The sequence below is a fragment of the Gobio gobio genome (assembly GCF_949357685.1).
Source record: "Gobio gobio genome assembly, chromosome: 2".
Taxonomy (NCBI): Eukaryota; Metazoa; Chordata; class Actinopteri; order Cypriniformes; family Gobionidae; genus Gobio; species Gobio gobio.
In genome coordinates this window covers 71,971,299-71,994,918 of record NC_137098.1, presented here as the reverse complement: position 1 = coordinate 71,994,918, position 23,620 = coordinate 71,971,299, and the positions used below count along the sequence as shown (strand labels likewise).

The window sequence follows — 23,620 nt, the reverse complement described above, 5'->3', positions numbered from 1 at the left end:
TGGTTCACGAAGCCTCGGTCTGCCCATCACTACATGGAGCATGGAAGGAACATGGAGCATGGACAGATACTCACCAACAGCGGGTTACATATAACAAAGCTAGACAAAGACACATCGCAAACATGAGGGCTTAAATACACAGAGACTATGACCAACAAGACACACCTGTGAACAATCAAGACAATGAACCAATGACAGAACTGAACTGAGAACACATGACTAAATCAACCAATAACAACATGACACAAGAGACTAGGGAAACACATGACATGAGAGCACAATGGAATCACATGACAAACCAGAAAACAAAGGCTTGTTGGACTTCACCCAGCGATGCGCAGACCGATCGGCAGCTGACTTGAAGCAGTGCATGCTGGTCAGAAATGTTGTCTGATTTGAGGAAGCGCTGACGCCACGTGACAGTGACGTATATCAACAAAGTGCCGCGAGAGCGATTCGAGAGCAGTCGGCTAATACAGCCGGTGCAGTTTCTCCAGAGCGGCTGCACAGACTCTGATGACGACACAGACTTTCCACGATTGGCCAGATTCACCGCATGACAGCGATCACGTGTGTTTCGTGTTTATTCTAAAACCTTCAGCTCCACTAATGCGCACAAATCTGTTTTTTATAAAAGTAAAACCTCCTTTCATGTAGTCGCGATGTTATATTGTCATGTTTATCAAAATAAAACTGATAAAAACGTAGACCCCACTTCATTGATAGTGTAGGCTTGTATGTTAAACTTTATTCTTGTACAAACACACGCTGTATTAAGCAGTGCATAAAGTATTACATGACAATGTCTCTGAAACATCTGTGTATTGCCAAATATTGCATTTATTTCACTTCAGCTGATAAAGTATGCAAACACAGAAAGTGTCCGACTTCACGTCTCCGTTTGCAGCTCCACCCCGCCTGCACGCGGCTACTCTCGCTGATCGGTTACATCCAGCTGATGTGGAACACACCTAATATCAACATCATGATGCATTTGGAGCTCACCTTTCTTTTAAAAAAACTGAGTGAGCAACTGCTTGCCCTCATTTGCCTTTCTCTCTTTAATCTTCTTTTCTTTTCGTTTTTGGGCCCCTGATTTTCCTTTCTTAAAGAAAGATATGACTCTTCCGCTGTCCTCCTAGTTCATATCACCGCTAACTCCAGCTCCTGTCTCACTAACTGATTCACCGCAGGTCTGCAGCAGAAGCACCTGCGGGTCGTACCATTTACATTGATTCGAGAGGAGTGGTGGGGCCCTGCACAGCATGAAAATGACTTTTTATACCAAACCAGTGCCTAACTACAAGTTTAGTTTTGCACAGGACCTTTTTTATTTGTACATAAATGCTATACAAATGTTAGCCCCCCTGGTGGCTGTGGCTCTTTCAGCAGATAATGCGCTGCCACAAAGAAAAAAATATTCAGGATTGGTTTGAGGAGCACAACAACGAGATGTTGACTTGGCCTCAAAAATAAAAGTTTTGGCAGCAAAAGGGGGACCAACACAATATAAGGATGTTAATATAAAATGTTATGTTATTAATGTTATTAATGTTAAAACAATATAAATGTTATGCCTGGTCAGTGTATTGGTGAATATTTCCCTGGCCCCAAAACGTAAAATTTTTCTGAAATCTCCAGCACTACAAGATTGTATCATCATCAATACATAATAATCATCTCATGGTCGTTTTTCTCACTGCTTTTCATCTTTAATAAATGTGCTTTATAATCTCTGACTTACAGCCAGAGGAAAGCTAATGTTGAGAAGTGTAACTTTTACTGTTGCAAAAAACAGATGAATAAGACTGAATGAAACATAATGAAATATGACTAGAACAATAACACTCACTGTTTCTCCTGTTTCACGTCAGAGATGTAAATATTGTCCACCCTGAACGTCTAAATGTGGCGTGACATAAACAAATGAGTGATGAGGATGTGTTTACATGCAAATATGTTCTTGTTTTATAAACAAACAGCAGGAGGATGAAACTAAGCAAAATAAGAATTTCCACAAAAAGACTAATTCTTAAAAATGAAAACTCTCTCAAACCCCAAACTCTCTCAATAGTTGAACTCACACCTTCATCTCACACACATCTCTGTCTCTTTGACGGAGCTTCAGACGGAGGGTTTTTAAAGGCTCTCAGTGACCAGTATCACCGTCTCCACTAATGAACTCAACCCTCAGTTTAAACAGCAACAGATAAAAAGTGTCCCAGAACAGAGAAACACAAACACTGGGCCTGTCCAAACACACACACTCGCAGTCTTGGCCACTAGAGAGTGTGTGCATGAACATGATGTGTGTCCCATTGGGTCATCAGAAGTTCTACACACTCTTGCGGTCTTCATGTCCACTTGAACACTTGGACCAAATACAAGGAAAAATGTCACGTAAGCAGACAAATTATGAAGTGCAAAGATCACAAGTGTGTGTGGACAGGCCCAGACATGTCCAGATGAAGGGATGTAACACGAGTTATGCAGTCCAGCAATATCATTAAAGCAGCTGTTTAGTTATTAAAGTTAAAATATAAACGTTCATAGTTGTTTGATTATGGTCCATATATACTAATACTGACTGACACAGATGCAATATGCAAATATAGAGAAACAAAGGACAAACAAAAATAAGGAGGAAGTGAATATGATAAAGGGCTTTCTAGAGAAATAACCAAATTATGTGCTGACTGAGGGATGAGAGCAGATATAATAATCTCGTAGTTTAAAGCTGCAGACAGAAACATCAGACTCAGGACAGAAACACACGACCTCTAAAGTAAGAACAACTCACATGTTCATTCTTCACACACAATTAGACTTTGAGATGTTAATATTGTCTGAATGATTGCTAAAACTGCCAATGTTTTATTTATTTTTATTACATGATCATGTTTTACTCTAAGATGAGTTTTTCAATGTGTTTCTTCCTCAGAAATGGACCGGACTCTATATGTCGTTCTTCTTCTCATTGGTGAGTGTGTTTGTTGTTTTATTTATGGTTTATAGTTTCATCAGGTTTGACCCTGTTATGAAAAGCATTAAATCAAACCCTCTCTTTCACAGCTCTCTGCTCCGTATCTGAATGTGTTCAGCGTCAGTATCACTTTATAAATGTGTTGAAGACCTGGACTGAAGCTCAGAGATACTGCAGAGAGAATTACACAGATCTGGCCACCGTTGACAACATGAACGAGCTGAACGAGCTGAAGACGAGTGTGAAGAAGAGTGTGAATGATCGTGGTGTCTGGATTGGGCTGCAGAAGACGGGTGTTGATAAATGGCAGTGGTCTTCAGGTGAACCTGCGCTTTATCCGAACTGGGGATCTGAACACCCTAAAGGCAGAGATGAGTGTGGAATGATGTGGAATGGACAGTTTCATGATTTGCCCTGTAGTGATCCTCGTCATTTCATCTGCATCAACAGTGAGTGCAACTATTTAAAATGACAACAATCGTTCATTTATAGATGCACCATATACCAAATATAACTTATTAACTTATAAATTAAAGGCAGGGAAGGCATTTTTGGAGAGGCCACAATGACTACATTTACATGGACAGCAGTAATCTAATTATTGCCCTTACTCTGTATAAGACAATACTCTGATTAAGGTGTTTACATGAGTTGCTTTTAGAATATTCTGTTCATGTTCCCGTTTTACAGGTTATAGAACATAGCTCGATTAATGGTACGTCATTACGTCCCCATGCCACGCTACGCTGTCCGACATCCAATCATAGCGCGACTTTGGTGGGTATGTTAATTTTCAATGTGCTCAGGCAACCCATTGTAACTTTACCTGCGGGTGTCGCTGTTGGACAGTGTTCCTTTATAAAAAACAAGTAATTTTATACTTTTTAATGTAATTTCTTATATATATATATATATATATATATATATATATATATATATATATATATATATATATATATATATATATATATATATATATATATATATATATATATATTAGGGGTGTAATGGTACACAAATTTCACGGTTCGGTATGTACCTCGGTTTTTAAGTCACGGTTCGGTTCAATTTCAGTACAGTTAGGGTAAAGAAATGTAAAACACAATAGATTGTTTATTATTAACGTTTTTATTTGTAAACATCAACAGTAAAAAAATTTTAACACAATTTTAAATGTAATGCCTGCTTGGTATTAGGCATGTGCCGGTATCAAATTTTCATGTTGCGATTAATTGCTGAAGCTTTTATCACGGTATACGGTATTATCACGATATTGAAATAAGTTGCAAAAAAAGTGTTGTTGTACTATAACAGGTTTAATAACTTTCTTATAACAAAAGAACCAAACATTTAAATACAATAAAGCAATACACAAAAATGTATAAAATAAACTAATATTTAAAACAGATTAAGTGCAAAAGAATTATAAAGAACAATAGGTAACACTTTACAATAATGTCTCACTAGTTAATGCATTAACATTAACAAAGAATGAATAGCTACATTTTTACAGAAGTTATTCTTCTTTGATAATGTTAGTTTAAAAAAGCAACTGTTAGTGTTAGCTCAGGTCCATTAAATAATACAGTTACAACTTTTGATTTTAATAATGTGTTATTAAATGCTGAAATGTACATTTAACTCAGATTAATAAATGCTTTAGAAGTATTTTTCCTTGTCAGTTTGTTAATGAATGAACTAATGTTAAATAATGGAGCCCTATTGTAAAGTGTGTGACTGAACTACAATCAGAACATATTCAAACAATATCTAGGGCATGTAATTTAGTCAAGATTAAAATATAAAATGTTTAAGTTTGAAAATGAATAGCCTCAAGTCTTTTCACCGTATCGTTTTGTTTACTAGGGTTACCGGTGAAACGGCTGCATTTCTGCGGTTCCGTCAGCGCCCTCTGCTGTCAGAGAGTGAACGTGCACTTCAGCGTCTCGTTCCGCCATGTGCTCAGCTCATGTGCTCAGTCCATTCATGCACGTTGGGTTTGTTTACATCAGTGCGCGTTCCTCTTTGACGTGTTGTTCATTTTAAACGGTTGATGGGTAAAGTATTCTTAAAATGCATTCTAAAAATCGGAATAATTCGTAATAAATAATTATTCACGGTATTTTGAAGTGCCCACGATAACAATATTGTGCATGTTCATTATTGCGGTATATCGTATTACCGTTTACCGGCACATGTCTACTTGGTATAAATAAAAAAAATATAAAAATAAAACAGAAATTCTCCAATAAATAAAATAATTCTCAATTCAACAAAAAATACAATTTTGTGCAAAAATTTAATATAAAATAATATATAATAAAAAAAAATAAATAAATAAAAAAAAAAAAAATATATATATATATATATATATATATATATATATATATATATATATATATATATATATATATTATATATATATATATATATATATATATATATATATATATATATATATATTATTATATATATATATATATATATATATATATATATATATATATATATATATATATATATATTATATATAAAATTAAAAAATAACTATCGATTACCGTACAGCATTAACAATCCCAGGTTGTAGGCCTGCTCAGATTTCTTTCTTTTTTTTAAGAACCTAACTTTTCCACACATTGTCTAAACAACATTACAATTCCAGCTTATAGCCCTGTTCAGTTTCATTCAACTTTCATGTTTTTTTTGTCAGAAAAATTAACACTGCATGAAAACACTGAAATCCGGCACTATCCGGGCATGGTATACTCCTGTGTAATTTGATGTTTACCGGATGTATGTGGGAAAAAGCGGATCAGAGTAACACGGAACAGTATATTTCCAGAAAAACCCGGAAACCTCACGTATGCGGACGTATACAGGAATCCGTGAAATTTCACGGACATATACAGCTGAAACACTGCTGGGTGTGCTAGGACTGAAGACTGTTAGGTGTGAAGAAGACCTTTCATATGTTAATGACTGACACTAGTTGCTGGCTGTTCTCAGAGGGAGGACTTCAGGATTGAGAATTATCTCTGGTCTACTGTAGGCTACAGCAAACAAGCTTTTTGCACAGAAAAAATAATTCTTAAGGCCCTGAAACACTAAACTGAACTAGCAATGACTAAAGCCGACTGTGGGGTTGGTTCATGTTGCCTGGGTCTGGGCCAAACCATCAGAATGGTGTGTCAGGGCCTTAAAACCACTGCATGAAAAGAGTCTCTTAATCAAATATTTTTTATAAAAACAGTACAAAATAAAAACCCTGTCTGAACATATACGTTCACAAAAAAATCTGAATATGTAATGAAATAAACAAAGAAATGTAATGGAATTAACAAAGCATAATTAACCAAACATTTTAGACTATCCCCAAACAATTTTTGCAAAGTTTTACAAATTGTAGGCAATAATAGAATTAAATAAAAAGGAGATGAAATGTGGAAAATGAAAAAGTTTGTTTTAAAAACACCAAAAACTGTTATGCTCAAAATAAAAATATGGAATAAAAAAGAGCAGGGATTCACTTGCTCAAGAAACACAGAAACACAAGCAGATCTTTCAGCTCTGCAACTGTTCACAAAAAGTGTCACTCCAAGATTCTTAACTTCAACACGCTGCAAAAGAGGGGCGTTTTGAGGTTTGAAATCCACCACTCACAATAGATGTACGTAACCAATAAGGTTACCAATAAAAATAAGGCAACCAATAAAAATAATCCTAATTTTACAGAAAAAAACTTTTACAGTATTTTCTTGTAATTTTGAATTATGTTTAAAACGATGTAAAATTACAAACAATATCTAAATAAACAACTTGACTGTTATTTTAAGGATTATATCATTAATGACAAACTACAGTAATTCTCATTTTTTTATACAGGAACATCACTGTATTATTTTTCTGTTTTCATAAATAACAAATTCATGCAAAATTACAAACAATATCTGTAAATTAACAACTGTAATACAATATTTAGCTTATTATATTAAAGGTTTATGTTTATGTCCATACAAACAATTTAACATTATTCTTTCTCATTTTAAAGTAAATCTTATTAGTTTTATATTTACACTGTAAAAATAAAAACCTAAAAAAACAGCAGCTACAGCTGTAAAACAAAAACCGTAAAATTAAAGTCAAATATCTTAAGTCAAATAAAGTTAAAAAACTTCACAGAAATTTACATTAAATGTTTTAGAGAAAACACTATTAGTTTACAGATTTTTCCTTATTTAAATTAAGATATTTTACTTTAATTTTCTGTTTTACAGTGAAGGTGTATTTTTACATTCAAACTGGTTTTACATTCAATTCTGGATACAAATATAACAAACTATATAGCAAACTAAATATCAAACAATAATTGTTTTTAAAGAGTACAAATCTGCACTGCTCTCCAGTTTGAAACTTCCAGGCATCTGCCCACACCACAAAACACCATTTGACCAATTAATTAAATATAACAGCAAATAAAACTAAATATACACATTTTCTAACTGTGGTTTAAAACAATTTTTTTCTTTATTTGCAAGGCTATGCTCTCTTTCCGTGTTCTTTTGAGCGTGATTGGTCAATCTGAACGTCATCCAGAAATCTGGCCAATGACAGTGCGCGCCTTCAGTTTGAATTATACACCCGTTGTCGTTGGAGTTGCTCGTGGCTCGCGGGGACGCGACGCGATCGCGGCTTCTAATCTTCACGTCGGTCTATTAATGGCATTGCATGGACCATTTAAACCTGTTAAAATCTTATTTTGGACGAATTTTGATTGTGGGATGTCGACTGAGAACGAAAAAACATGAATACGAACAGACTAAGTTTCCAATGGCGGACAGCAGACGGGAGAAGGTAACGTAAACCCCTTTATATTGTTTCTACTGCTCATCAAGGTATAACGTTAGTGCATTAAAGTCATATGCTAATCGTGATTAACTTACATATTCTGTTTCTGTGTTTTGTTGTGTTGTAATATTGTTAAGATAGGGCTGGGTGTTATGGCGATCTGATGATACTGACTATTGTTAGCGATTTTGCTGTAAACGTTAACATTACCTTTTTATATTGCGGAATGGGAATATAGCGTATATAACGCAGCACTGACTGTACTAAAAGTTTTTGACATTTTGACAAGGAAACATGCATGAATGTAGAATAATGAATGGGACATGCATGTGTTAAAATAAGCCTCTCTCAGACAGCATGCAATCCCGAAATCAATTATTATGTGAGGTATTCACTTGATTTAAACAGTCAGTTATGTCTTAAGTAAAGTCAAACAGTTCAAGTTAACGTGGGGAAACCCGGATGCGTGTCATTCTGTGCATCCATTCTTAAAGGGGCTGCAGCTTTGTCATCATTTTAATAAAACAAAAGAATAGAGAAGACCTTCTGCTTCTTTAAGAATTAAGTGATGTTAATTAATTGAATATCATACAGTGAAGACTTTTAAAGCAGTATTATTCTGTAGCATTTTAATAAAATATCCATCAAAATAAATATTTTGTGATATCGTTATTGTAAAATAAAATTTCTCATGTATGTATAATTATATGGTCATAATGCCCATCCCTACTGTCAGCTAGTTTTAAGATCAAGCTTGTCATAAATGTAAAGGAGCTTTGGAATGAATAATCTGAGATCATGTACTCATTCAGCAGAGAGGACAGGAAACCACCATCCTTGGACTCTGAAGAATTACAGGCAAACCAGGATTTTGGATCTACTGTAAAGTTTTTGTATGGGCCTGGTGAGTATGTTTTGCAAGTCCATGTCGGTAAGTTGATAATTAATATTAATGTTTTATCAAACAAATTAATATTCATTTATGTGTGTGCATGTTTCTTCCCCCCTCATGATCCAGAAGGTTTGGATCCATGATCCTGAAGAACTTTTACAGATGTTGACCCTGAGTGTGTAAAAGGTAATCTTAAATATGTTGTCATTATTTTAATGTTCTCTGTTTTTTTCTGTAATGTAGACGCATGCATTTTCTGTGAAGTTGCTTTGAAACAATATCAGGGTTTTTCCTACATTGAGAATTTTTTGCCGGCCGCCAAAACAAATTTTTGTCCCGCCAAAGCCTTATTTGATGAGTTATTGTGATTTATGAGTGATGTAGAACAGATGACTGCTGCGCTTGCGTTAACTGAGTGACAGAGAGAACGACCAGAGCTCCTACCCCGCTCGCACTCTCTCTCTGTCTTCAAAATAAGCATTCTTAGCTTTCTAATGTTTCACATATTACGTTAATCAAAATCAAAAGGTCGGAAGACCGAATCCATGTTGCACGTGGCGCTATCAGACGTCTTCCTTTAATTACCGCTGGGTGTGAAATGCGCTCAAAAAACATTGACTGATTCTCTGACCAGCTGACATAAAGCATACTTTAAATAAACAGGAAACAAATCCTATCCGGTTATGAAGTGTTTTCTGTGTGTTGACAAATCTTTCGCGATGTTCTAAAGACGGGATTCACACATAACGCGTCTGCTAATGTCCGATTCGCCACCTAATGACTCCTTTGAACTGAATAATTTTAAAGACTGGTTAGAACAACTGATCTGTCCAACACTGAACTCACGAATTAGTTTAATCATTTACTCAGAACAACACCTCAAATGAGAACACAAGTGTGCTTACCCACTTTAGCAAGAGTGGATAGTAAGAATTATTTTTAATTATCAACAGTCTTTCAGCTTATTTATGTGGACAATGTGTAGTAAAATAAATAGCCTACAATCATTTAGTTTAGACTGGAGTGAGGTGAACCCAGAACAAATTTGTTGTTAGCTAGCTGATTGTATATGGCAGAAAATTAGGCTATTTGTTCATTTTTTTAATACTATTTTTTAATATTGATATGATTATCAAAACAAACAATTATCAGTAAATAGTGTAAAAATGAGGAACAAAAACAAACATCAAGGTATCAAAATAAGATAAGCAAAAGTTACAAACTTTCTTTGAATTTATTTCAAATTTATTGTCAGTATTGCGCTTGCAGATCAAGTGGGTAGGGTTTTTTTTTTTTACTGTGTGTGTGTGTGTGTGTGTGTGTGTGTGGATGACCATGTCTGTCAGCCACCACCGAAGACCATTTTTGACCCAGGAAAAACCCTGAATATGTATTGTGAAAAGCGCTATACAAATACATTTTAATTGAATTGTTTTACTTACTTTTATTGGCATTAACTATATATTATTAATGTATTATTTGGCAGGTTGCAAGATGTATTTTATTTTGTGAGACTTTGCAGAGGAAGTATTCTTTGGCTTAGTCTGAAAAGGCCCAGAAAAGAAACACTATGAAGAACATCACACAGAACCGTCAGAGAAAGAGACGGGTAAGTTAAGAAACCGGTTAAGCTTTTTCCCTCCAGAATGTTACTATACTCCTCTCTGAGTTTTAGTGGTTAATTTACTGTCATGTTTTGCAGTTGCTGGAGACCAGGTCCAGGGTTGCACAAACCAACACAGAACCTGTGGAAGACCGCAACTATAGACCTGATGAAGATGAAGATGATGCTGTTGTTGATGGAAGGCCAGTGTGGATGGTTAGGCTAGCTACTACAAACCAGACTAGACTGACCCACACTACATGTCACATCACCAGCCCATCACGGCAGTTTGAAAAAATGTTCAAAACTCAAACAACATTGTGTAAGAGTTGGTCACAATTATTTTATAATTATAATTTTAATATTCAATTGTTCCATTTTATATTGTCTTTATTCCTATGTTTATATACTTATACTTTTATTGGTTCCCATATATAGAACATTTACATATATTTTATATACACTTTTTAATTTATAGATTTCTTTGTCTCGTTTTATATTGTATACTTTGTATGTTTGTAACTTTTTAGATGTCCATGTTGCTTTTGATCTCCACATTTTGTATTGTTCCTTTTACGTCGCCTTCCTTTAGAAACATTTTGTTCACTTATCTTTTCCCCCATTCATTTTAATGTATGTTTATAATGCTCTTTGTTCTTTTTATTTGGTTATATTGTTTACTTGGAATATTTATGTGTATTTTATATACACTTTTTTTGTCTTATAAATTTATTGTTCTCATTTTATATTGTTTAATTTGTATATTTATTCTTTTCCTTTTTATGTTCACTGTGTATTTTATTCCTTTACATCTCTGTCTTTTAAATGCATTTTGTTCATTTTTTTCCCTTTTTGTTTCTTTACCAATTCATTTTAATGTATATTTATGTTCTTTGGACTGTTTATATTTTTACATTTGTTCCTTTACATTTTCATCCCTTTTAAATACATTTAGTTCACTTGTTATTGTTTCACCATTGTTTTAATGTTCGTTTATAATGCTGTTAAGAATGTTTTTTTTTTATTATACCTTTTTAATAAATATTTCAGACTTTCTCAAATTGTTTTGTGTGTATTTTTCTTTTGGGAGGGAGAGGGGATTATTTTTTATATATTATATATTAATGAGCAAAATCTGCATAGCTGGCCTATAACCAATCAAGTCCCTATGCTACAAAACCTAGCCCACCCTTAGCCTTAGAAGTAACCAATAAAGTCACTTGACTGGGTTTTCAATTCGTCCTGTCCTCCAATAGCAGTCTGGGTTTTGGGAGTGGTTTAAAAAAAACCAACCAATCCAGTTTGAGATGAAGGACCAATAGGGGGTGGAAGGCAAAGCTGTTTAGAGGTGTGAAAATGTCTCCTGGGAAAAACTTGATGGGATTATTTGCCATGGCAACAAATGGCTGTAGCATGGGAGTATACGGGCACAACATACATCCGATTTGGTACCATTTCGGATGAATACGGACATATACGGATCCATGGAATTTGACCTATCCGGCCAGTATACTCCTGGATTCTTCCGAATTTCAGCAGTGTATACAGGAGTATCCTGGTCCGGATACACCTTTTTTCATGCAGTGTAACTTGTCTACATTGTCTGCAGAAAGGGCAGATCTGCTGGCAGTTACGATGTCTCCAGCTGTGGAAAATACCCTCTCACTAGGTACAGACGTAGCAGGTACAGCAAGGTAGCACTTTGCTAACTTGGCAATATGTGGATATGTGGGCTCATTGGTCCTCCACCATGCAAGTGGGTTGGGATTCAAGTGAAATGCAGTCCACTGTCTTGTATGAGCTAACCTCTTCCTTCACCAGCTGCAAAGTAGGCTTCTTTACCACCTGAGTCTTGAAGAGCTCACCAAACAGTTGTGCCATGGCTGTCTTCTTTACAGGAGGAGATGATTCAGACGCCTCTGGGTTTTCTCTCCCTGGAGATGAACTGGCTGCTGTTGTCCCAGTGGCCTCCTCACTCTGCATAATAAAATGACAAAAACGTTAATATGTAATTAATTATTACTACTGACACTATAGCAGCAGGTGTTTCAAATTAAGCGATGAAGACATTTTATGCACAGGAAGAAAATTAATACCTGTTCTTCCATGGTTACAATCTCTGTGATGAGGCTGTTGTAGATTATGTCACGACAGGCATCATCCACATGAGGAAGGGCCTTGAACCTTGGGTCAAGAACTGTGCATTTGTGTAGGAAGTCATGACAAGCAGAGTATCGGTTCTCCAGGTTTTCCCTGATGGCAGCCTTGATGTCTCTCACAGTTGGACTTTTTCTTTGGGTTCCATAGAACTGAGCACTGTGGTTTTGAGGGGTAGGATCATTGATACTGAAGGTGTGGATTCAGTGCTCATCAGTGTTGTGAGGATTTTTAGTGGTTTAAGGACCTCAATTACCTCCTCTGCCATTCTCACATCCTGGTCAGACAATGTGCCTATGTCTTTGCTCTTCTTGAGGGCCTTTTCTGTCAGTGCTGAGTACACAGCTGCTTGTTGTTCAATGTACCTCTCAAGCATATCATAACTGGAGTTCCAGCGGGTGGTAACATCATGAATAAGGGAATGTTTTGGTATATTAAGCATCTCCTGTTTGCTCTCCAATATATGTGCCGCTGTTGGGCTACGGTGAAAAAAAGACACAACCCTTCTGACTCTACCTAGCACTCTTGATAGCTGGTTGAGTCCTGTTGCGTACTGTGATGCTAAATTAATAGTGTGTGCAAAACATGAGATTTGGGGGCCCAGTCCAGCTTCACTGACTGAATTGACAATATTTATTGCATTGTCTGTTGTGACAGGAATTGTAGTTCCTGGCCTATCTAACTTCCACTCCAACACTGCCTTCTTAAGTCCCTTTGCCAGATTTGTACTTGTATGTTGTTCGTATATGGGGCGAGTTTGCAGAACATGGCTTACCATGTTCCAATCAGGGGTGATGTGATGGGCAGTCACTGTTAAGTAGCCCTCAGTAGCTCTTGATGTTCACCCATCAGTCGTGAGTGCTACAGCAGATGCATTGGACAAGTCGTGGACAACAGCAGCTTTTGCTTGTTCATACATGGCCGGTATGACTTTCTGACTAAAATGCGGACGAGAAGGAATTTCATAACTGAATACTACTGAATAAGGTCGTAGATCCGCTGCAATAAAAACACCAATGGCATTTGTTATTGCTTTGGCCCGATCTGAACAACCAGCGAGAGGCTGTTTAAATGACGACAGGAGCTGCGTTTGCACTACACGCGTTTTTTTCCTTGTAGCAGTGATATTCACATTTGTGTGGTGCCGTTTCAGATGGGTTAGCAAATTTGACGTGTTTCCAGAAACGTACCCAATCAATACTGAACAATGTCTGCACACTGCTTTCATCTTATCCACATGTCTTTGTCCATTGTCGTAATTCACCGCAAAACCGAAGTGTTCCCCAAACAGGAGACCTTAATGATAAGGGAGGGTCTTCAAGCTCTGGCTTTTCATTAGCATTTGCCATGATTACATTCACTAGCCAGAGGCCGGGCTAAGCCTGTTGCGCGTGTAGTGCGCTCAAAGTGTGAGGCGGAGAGAGGGCGTGATTTGTTTTCCCCAAACCAGTTCAGCGGAAATCCCGCCCTACAGCTAATTTCATTGGTTAAGGTTTCAGTGACGGGCGGGATTTCCGCTGAACTGGTTTGGGACCACTACTGGTTTGGGGCACTTTGAGACCACTACACGCGCAGCACGCTTAGGCCAGACAAACTCGCAGTCCGAATCGTGATTGTTTGGATAGTTTTTTCCTGCCATCGAGCTGCATGCGTTCACTGAATGGCCATATGACCCGCAAGCCGCTGTTGTAAGCAGACAATTATGAATCTGGGATTACAGATACAAACTTATTGTATTTTACTTTTACAATGAGCAGAATAATTACAACAAAAATAAAAAAATATAGAGGAGGCAGTGTCAGAATGAGCAGTCAAGCAAGACACACACCATAGCAACACGTCATGGCAACGACATTTCAAACTGACAGATACATAAAAGGTAAACTTGAATTTTCCAACATTTGAGAGCTTTGTTACTGTTTTGTACGCGTTGTTATATTAATTATAATTCAAATTCTGTTTTATAGGCCACAATATTATTGATGATTGTTGAGAGGGGCACTTTTGATTAATTTTTAAAAAGGGCAGGGGCTCGAGCCCCCAAAGCCCTCCCCTCTGCACTTGCCTGGTGTGTGTGTGTCCTGTCACAAAATGTGGCAAAAACTCCTACACGACGTCAATAGTTAGATTAACACTGCATGAAAACACTGAAATCCGGCACTATCCGGGCATGGTATACTCCTGTGTAATTTGATGTTTACCGGATGTATGTGGGAAAAAGCGGATCAGAGTAACACGGAACAGTATATTTCCAGAAAAACCCGGAAACCTCACGTATGCGGACGTATACAGGAATCCGTGAAATTTCACGGACATATACAGCTGAAACACTGCTGGGTGTGCTAGGACTGAGGACTGTTAGGTGTGAAGAAGACCTTTCATATGTTAATGACTGACACTAGTTGCTGGCTGTTCTCAGAAGGAGGGGTGGCAGGGGAGGACTTCAGGATTGAGAATTATCTCTGGTCTACTGTAGGCTACAGCAAACAAGCTTTTTACACAGAAAAAATAATTCTTAAGGCCCTGAAACACTAAACCGAACTAGCAATGACTAAAGCCGACTGTGGGGTTGGTTCATGTTGCCTGGGTCTGGGCCAAACCATCAGAATGGTGTGTCAGGGCCTTAAAACCACTGCATGAAAAGAGTCTCTTAATCAAATATTTTTTATAAAAACAGTACAAAATAAAAACCCTGTCTGAACATATACGTTCACAAAAAAATCTGAATATGTAATGAAATAAACAAAGAAATGTAATGGAATTAACAAAGGATAATTAACCAAATCTTTTAGACTATCCCCAAACAATTTTTGCAAAGTTTTACAAATTGTAGGCAATAATAGAATTAAATAAAAAGGAGATGAAATGTGGAAAATGAAAAAGTTTGTTTTAAAAACACCAAAAACTAATATGCTCAAAATAAAAATATGGAATAAAAAAGAGCAGGGATTCACTTGCTCAAGAAACACAGAAACACAAGCAGATCTTTCAGCTCTGCAACTGTTAACAAAAAGTGTCACTCCAAGATTCTTAACTTCAACACGCTGCAAAAGAGGGGCATTTTGAGGTTTGAAATCCACCACTCACAATAGATGTAGGTGCAACCAATAAGGTTACCAATAAAAATAAGGCAACCAATAAAAATAATCCTAATTTTACAGAAAAAAACATCAGTTTTTTACAGTATTTTCTTGTAATTTTGAATTATGTTTAAAACAATGTAAAATTACAAACAATATCTAAATAAACAACTTGACTGTTATTTTAAGGATTATATCATTAATGACAAATTACAGTAATTCTCATTTTTTTATACAGGAACATCACTGTATTATTTTTCTGTTTTCATAAATAACAAATTCATGCAAAATTACAAACAATATCTGTAAATTAACAACTGTAATACAATATTTAGCTCATTATATTAAAGGTTTATGTTTATGTCCATACTAAAAATTTTACATTATTCTTTGTCATTTTAAAGTAAATCTTTAGTTTTTAAAAAATTAAAAACTAAAAAAATTAGTTTTATATTTACACTGTAAGAATAAAAACCTAAAAAAACCAGCAGCTACAGCTGCAAAACAAAAACCGTAAAATAAGTCAAATATCTTAAGTCAAATAAAGTTAAAAAACTTCACAGAAATTTACATTAAACGTTTTAGAGAAAACACTATTAGTTTACAGATTTTTCCTTATTTAAATTAAGATATTTTACTTTAATTTTCTGTTTTACAGTGAAGGTGTATTTTTACATTCAAACTGGTTTTACATTCAATTCTGGATACAAATATAACAAAATATATAGCAAACTAAATATCAAACAATAATTGTTTTTAAAGAGTACAAATCTGCACTGCTCTCCAGGTTGAAACTTCCAGGCATCTGCCCACACCACAAAACACCATTTGACCAATTAATTAAATATAACAGCAAATAAAAATAAATATACACATTTTCTAACTGTTGTTTTAAACAAGTTTTTTTCTATATTTGCAAGGCTACTTGCTGTCTTTCCGTGTTCTTTTGAGCGTGATTGGTCAATCTGAACGTCATCCAGAAATCTGACCAATGACAGTGCGCGCCTTCAGTTTGAATTATACACCCGTTGTCGTTGGAGTTGCTCGTGGCTCGCGGGGACCCAACGCGATCGCGGCTTCTAATCTTCAACAGGACGGCTTCTTCTGTCCATTAATGGCATTGCATGGATCATTTTAAACCTGTTAAAATCTTATTTTGGACGAATTTTGATTGTGGGATGTCGACTGAGAACGAAAAAACATGAATACGAACAGACTAAGTTTCCAATGGCGGACAGCAGACGGGAGAAGGTAACGTAAACCCCTTTATATTTTTTCTACTGCTTATCAAGATATAACGTTTGTGCATTAAAGTCATATGCTAATCGTGATTAACTTACATATTCTGTTTCTGTGTTTTGTTGTAATATTGTTAAGATAGGGCTGGGTGTTATGGCGATCTGATGATACTGACTATTGTTAGTGATTTTGCTGTAAACGTTAACATTACCGTTTTATATTGCGGAATGGGAATATAGCGTATATAACGCAGCACTGACTGTACTAAAACTTTTTGACATTTTGACAAGGAAACATGCATGAATGTAGAATAATGAACGGGACATGCATGTGTTAAAATAAGCCTCTCTCAGACAGCAGGCGATCCCGAAATCAATTATCTTTCTGTAAAATGCACACAATTATCTCAGAAACCTTGTCATGTTAAGTATTCACTTGATTTAAACAGTCAGTTATGTCTTAAGTAAGTTAAACAGTTCAAGTTAACGTGGGGAATCCCGGATGTGTGTCATTCTGTGCATCCGTTCTTAAAGCGGCTGCAGCTTTGTCATAATTTTAATAAAACAAAAGAATAGAGAAGACCTTCTGCTTCTTTTAGAATCAAGTGATATTAATTAATTGAATATCATACAGTGAAGACTTTTAAAGCAGTATTATTCTGTAGCATTTTAATAAAATATATATATTGTGATATCGTTATTGTAAAATAAAATTTCTCATGTATGTATAATTATATGGTCATAATGCCCATCCCTACTGTCAGCTAGTTTTAAGATCAAGCTTGTCATAAAATGTAACAGAGCTTTGGAATGAGTAATCTGAGAACACTGTCATGTACACTTGTTCAACAGAGAGGACAGGAAAACACCATACTTGGACTCTGAAGAATTATAAGCAAACCAGGATTTTGGATCTACTGTAAAGTTTTTGTATGGGCCTGGTGAGTATGTTTTGCAAGTCCATGTCCGTAAGTTGATAATTAATATTAATGTTTTATCAAACAAATTAATATTCATTTGTGTGTGTGCATGTTTCTTCCCCCCTCATGATCCAGAAGTTTTGGATCCATGATCCTGAAGAACTTTTACAGATGTTGACCCTGAATGTGTAAAAGGTAATCTTAAAAAAGTTGTCATTATTTTAATATTCTCTGTTTTTTTCTGTAATGTAGACGCATGCGTTTTCTGTGAAGTTGCTTTGAAACAATATCAGGGTTTTTCCTACATTGAAATTTTTTTGCCGGCCGCCAAAACAAATTTTTGTCCCGCCAAAGCCTTATTTGTTGAGTTATTGTGATTTATGATTGATGTAGAACAGATGACTGCTGCGCTTGCGTTAACTGAGTGACAGAGAGAACGACCAGAGCTCCTACCCCGCTCGCACTCTCTCTCTGTCTTCAAAATAAGCATTCTTAGCTTTCTAATGTTTCACATTTTACGTTAATCAAAATCAAAAGGTCGGAAGACCGAATCCATGTTGCACGTGGCGCTATCAGACGTCTTCCTTTAATTACCGCTGGGTGTGAAATGCGCTCAAAAAACATTGACTGATTCTCTGACCAGCTGACATAAAGCATACTTTAAATAAACAGGAAACAAATCCTATCCGGTTATGAAGTGTTTTCTGTGTCTTGACAAATCTTTCGCGATGTTCTAAAGATGGATTCACACACGCGTCTGCTAATGTCCGATTCGTGACCTAATGACTCCTTTGAACTGAATAATTTTAAAGACTGGTTAGAACAACTGATCTGTCCAACACTGAACTCACGAATTAGTTTAATCATTTACTCAGAACAACACCTGAAATGAGAACACAAGTGTGCTTACCCACTTTAGCAAGAGTGGATAGTAAGAATTATTATTAATTATCAACAGTCTTTCAGCTTATTTATGTGGACAATATGTAGTAAAATAAATAGCCTAAAATCATTTAGTTTAGACTGGAGTGAGGTGAACCCAGAACAAATTTGTTGTTAGCTAGCTGATTGTATATGGCAGAAAATTGTATATGGCAGAAAATTAGGCTATTTGTTCATTTTTTTAATACTATTTTTTTAATATTGATATGATTACCAAAACAGTTATCAGTAAATAGTGTAAAAATGAGGAACAAAAACAAACATCAAGGTATCAAAATAAGATAAGCAAAAGTTACAAACTTTTTTTGAATTTATTTCAAATTTATTGTCAGTATTGCGCTTGCAGATCAAGTGGGTAGGGTATTTTTTTTTTTACCGTGCGTATGTGTGTGTATGGATGACCATGTCTGTCAGCCACCACCGAAGACCATTTTTGACCCAGGAAAAACCCTGAATATGTATTGTGAAAAGCGCTATACAAATACATTTTAATTGAATTGTTTTACTTACTTTTATTGGCATTAACTATATATTATTAATGTATTATTTGGCAGGTCGCAAGATGTATTTTATTTTGTGAGACTTTGCTAAGGAAGTATTCTTTGGCTCAGTCTGAAAAGGCCCAGAAAAGAAACACTATGAAGAACATCACACAGAACCGTCAGAGAAAGAGACGGGTAAGTTAAGAAACCGGTTAAGCTTTTTCCCTCCAGAATGTTACTATACTCTCTGAGTTTTAGTGGTTAATTCACTGTCATGTTTTGCAGTTGCTGGAGACCAGGTCCAGGGTTGCACAAACCAACACAGAACCTGTGGAAGACCGCAACTATAGACAAGATGTCTGATGAAGATGCTGCTGTTGTTGATGGAAGGCCAGTGTGGATGGTTAGGCTAGCTACTACAAACCAGACTAGACTGACCCACGCTATGCATCACATCACCAGCCCATCACGGCAGTTTGAAAAAATGTTCAAAACTCAAACAACATTGTGTTAGAGTTGGTCACAATTATTTTATAATTATAATTTTAATATTCAATTGTTCCATTTTATATTTTCTTTATTCCTATGTTTATATACTTATACTTTTATTGGTTCCCATATATAGAGTATTTACATATATTTTATATACACTTTTTAATTTATAGTTCCCTTTCGTTCAGTCACTACGACGTAACGTTAGTGACTAACGAATGGGGGTTTCGCTTAGAAGCCTATCAACTTCGAGTTTTGAGAAAACGCCCAATGGCGTGCCAATGCCATGGGGCATGCGGAATTTGCATACGTAGCTCCGCCTCACTGCGTGAGTATATAAGGAAGTACGAGGCAATATCGCATTATGTTTCTGCTTTCGGAGCCAAGAGTACCTACCTCTTCACTCCTACAGCCTTCTGAGACTCTGTCAGCTTCTTCGAGACGAGCAGCTTTCCAGTCGGTGTTGGTGTGACGGCGCGTTCCAGTGATCGCATACTTCCTGCCTGCTGATCTGTGCAGTGGTCCGCCTGACAGCTGGTGTGTGTTTCCCTGGGCGCTTCGGCATCGACTGCAAGGTTTTCCTCTCACAAAAAGAGCTTGCGCGTGGCACGTCTTTTTCAAGACGGCTCGCCCGTGCACTTCCGGGTGCGATCGATTTTCCGCTGCTGTCTGAGGACGCATTCACTGCTCGAGCGTGTTTGGGCTTCAGCGCGCACGGGCAGTGTTTGCGGATGTGTCACGTTTCCATTGCGGGGGCGTGACCATCGCGATGTCACGGTCGAGACTCAATGATCTCCGTGAGGAGAGAGAGTCCCCTCTGCCACACCCCAATCTACCGTCCCCGAGTGAGATGGTACTTTGGCTGGTGGCCAGGGTGACCTGAGGGCGGTGCTGTGGTATTAAGAACCCCGACGTTCATTCCTCGGGCCACACCCCCCTCTCATACATCGCTTCCGCGAGTGTTGGATTGAATCTACGGCCCGTCTCTGACGCCCCGTTCGTTCAGTTCACGCTCCGGATAGCAGTGAGATGTCGATCGCCGCATCCCAAGGTGGGCTGGAGTCCTTTGGGGATGACGATTAGGTTGTGCTCCGCCTCCGGGTGTGTCAGCACTGCCTGATCTGACCTAAAGTTGACAGCCATGTTATCTCGGGCAGCCGCGAGTCTCGCGCTGGTGTGGAACTCCGCCCAGCCGCGGGTGCTCGTGGTTGCGCGATTGGTTTTTGGGGGCGGCACCCGACAGCTGTTGGGCCCCGCCCCCAATGCCTTTCGCTCCCGGGGTGCATGAGGAGATCACGCGGTCCCGGAAGTCCCCGTGCTTCTCGCGACCGTTTGGTGGCCTCCTCCGCCTTCTCTGCCCTTGATGGGGCCGCGGCCTAGGGTACACTGGGGCCCCCTCCCCCCCCACTGTTGAACTCTCAGTTGCGCACTACGGTGTCCACAGAGGGCTTTGACGTGGCGTGGTGTGGCTGTCCTAAGCACCCCCCCCAAAGCCTGTGGGCTCGTCTACTTCGGTGGCGTGGTCCCGCAGTGCTACGGGCAGGCCGCCGCCCCTTTGCACATGCACAAGGGTGGAGCCGACCCAGGGCTCTTCATTGAGCTGCGTGCCGCAACTGACCCCGCCCCCGGGCGGTGAAGGTGGCCACACGCTCCCTGGGTCGGGCGATGTCCACAGCTGTGGTCCGGGAGAACACCAGGCCTTACCTGGTGATGTGGAGGACGTTGAGCGGGCCCGCCTCCTCAACTCACCCATATCCCAGGCTGGCCTCTTCGGCGGCGCGGCTGAGAACTGCGCCCAACAGTTCTCGGCCGCCCCAGAGCAGACTGAGGCTGCAACACGTACTGCCCCGGCGGCCAGCTGCTGCACCAGCCGCCGGCCCAGTCGCCTCAGTCCGCTCGCCGCCGAGGGCGCCCTCCCTCTTCCCGCCCGGCCCCAGCAGCAGCCTTCACCTGGGCCGCGCCGTGGAGGTGGTTGAGGATGTCGCCCAGTCCGCTCCCCAGACTGGTTAAACGCCAGGATGGAGGTGGACAACTCAGAGATGGGTTCCAGTTCTTCCCAGGGGATGGGAATCTACAGCCCCTACTTCATTGTACCCAAGAAAACCGGTGGGTTACGGCCAATCCTGGACCTTCGCATCTTGAACCGATCCCTTCACCGGCTTCCGTTCGAGATGTTGACTGCGAAACGCCTTTTCGAATGCGTTCGTCCGTACGATTGGTTTGCAGCGATTGACCTGAAGGACGCCTACTTCCATGTCTCCATCCTTCCTCGACACAGACCGTTCCTACGGTTTTGCTTTCGAGGGGCGGGCATACCAGTACGCAGTTCTCCCATTCGGGTTATCTCTGTCCCCTCGCGTCTTCACGAAGATCGCCGAGGCAGCCCTTGCGCCCCTTTGGCAGCACGGGGTCCGCATCCTGAACTACCTCGACGACTGGCTCATACTAGGCCACTCTCGAGAGCAGGTTTGCGGACACAGAGATCTGGTTCTCCACCACTTAACCCGTCTGGGCCTTCGGGTCAACTGGGAGAAGAGCAAACTTTGCCCCGTGCAGAGGATCTCTTTTCTCGGTATGGAGATCGACTCGGTCGCCATGTACGCGCAGCTTTCGAGCGAGCGTGCGCAGTCTCTGCTGACTTGCCTCCGACAAATCGAGAGCAAGAATGCGGTTCCACTGAAACTTTTTCAGAGGCTCCTGGGGCATATGGCATCTGCAGCCGCGGTAACGCAGCTCGGATTGCTTCATATGAGACCGCTTCAGCACTGGCTTCGCGATCGAGTCCCGAGATGGGCATGGCAGTCTGGCACGCTCCGGGTCCAAGTGACTCGGGCCTGCTTACAGACACTCACCCCGTGGTCGAACCTCAGCTTTCTACGGGCTGGTGTGCCCTTAGAACGAGTTTCCAGGCATGTTGTCGTATCGACGGATGCCTCTGCCACGGGCTGGGGTGCCATGTGCAATGGACAAGCAGCCGCGGGCTCCTGGACAGGACCCCAGCGTCTCCTGCATGTCAATTGTCTCGAGTTGCTGGCAGTACGGTTCGCCCTGCACCGCTTCCGAGCGTTGCTGAAGGGTCAACATGTGCTCGTCCGGACAGACAACACGGCCGTAGTAGCGTACATCAACCACCAGGGCGGTCTACGCTCCCGCCGCATGTCTCAACTCGCCCGCCATCTCGTCTTATGGAGTCAGAAGCGCCTGAGGTCCCTTCGTGCTGTCCATATTCCGGGAGTCCTGAACCACGCAGCCGACGAGCTCTCGCGGTTTCAGCCTCTCCCGGGAGAATGGAGACTCCATCCCCGGACGGTTCAGCTGATTTGGGAACAGTTCGGCGACGCACAGGTAGACCTGTTTGCCTCCCACGACTCTTCCCACTGCAGCCTGTATTATTCCCTGACCGAGGGCACGCTCGGCACGGATGCACTGGCGCACAGCTGGCCGCGGGGCCTACGCAAATATGCGTTTCCCCCAGTGAGCCTACTCGCACAGCTTCTGTGCAAGATCAGGGAGGACAAGGAGCAGGTCCTTTTGGTCGCCCCGTACTGGCACGGCCGGACCTGGTTCCCCGAACTCATTCTCCTTGCGACAGCCCCTCCCTGGCCTATTCCTCTGAGACCGGACCTCCTTACTCAGAGACGGGGCACCCATTGGCACCCGCGTCCCGACCTTTGGAACCTCCACGTGTGGCTCCTAGACGGGACCCGGCAGGTTTGAGTGGCCTACCACCTACGGTGGTCGCCACCATCACTTCCGCTAGGGCAGAGTCCACTCGGCATGCCTATGCGTTGAAGTGGAACCTCTTCGTCACCTGGTGCTCTTCCCGCCAAGAAGACCCCTGGAAATGTCCGATCGGGTCCGTGCTTCAGTTTCTCCAAGAGGGGCTGGTGCGAAGGCTGTCTCCCTCCACCCTCAAGGTATATGTGGCCGCAATATCTGCCCACCACGATCTCTTGGAGAACAAAAAGGTAAGTCAGCACGACCTG

The 23,620-nt window shown here is 39.7% G+C and overlaps 1 protein-coding gene across 1 annotated transcript in view; it reads left to right on the top strand.

Annotated features, from left to right (window-relative positions):
• Positions 1 to 2,741: 2,741 nt before the first annotated feature.
• The window catches only part of LOC307120817 (C-type mannose receptor 2-like), a 44,586-nt gene continuing 23,707 nt past the window's right edge, over positions 2,742 to 23,620 (top strand). Inside the window, exons 1-3 of the mRNA XM_079807992.1 lie at positions 2,742 to 2,785; positions 2,942 to 2,980; positions 3,073 to 3,432. Of these exons, the coding sequence (XP_079664118.1) occupies positions 2,944 to 2,980; positions 3,073 to 3,432 (397 nt within the window). The 5' untranslated portion in view covers positions 2,742 to 2,785; positions 2,942 to 2,943. The remainder of the gene's footprint in view (positions 2,786 to 2,941; positions 2,981 to 3,072; positions 3,433 to 23,620) is intronic.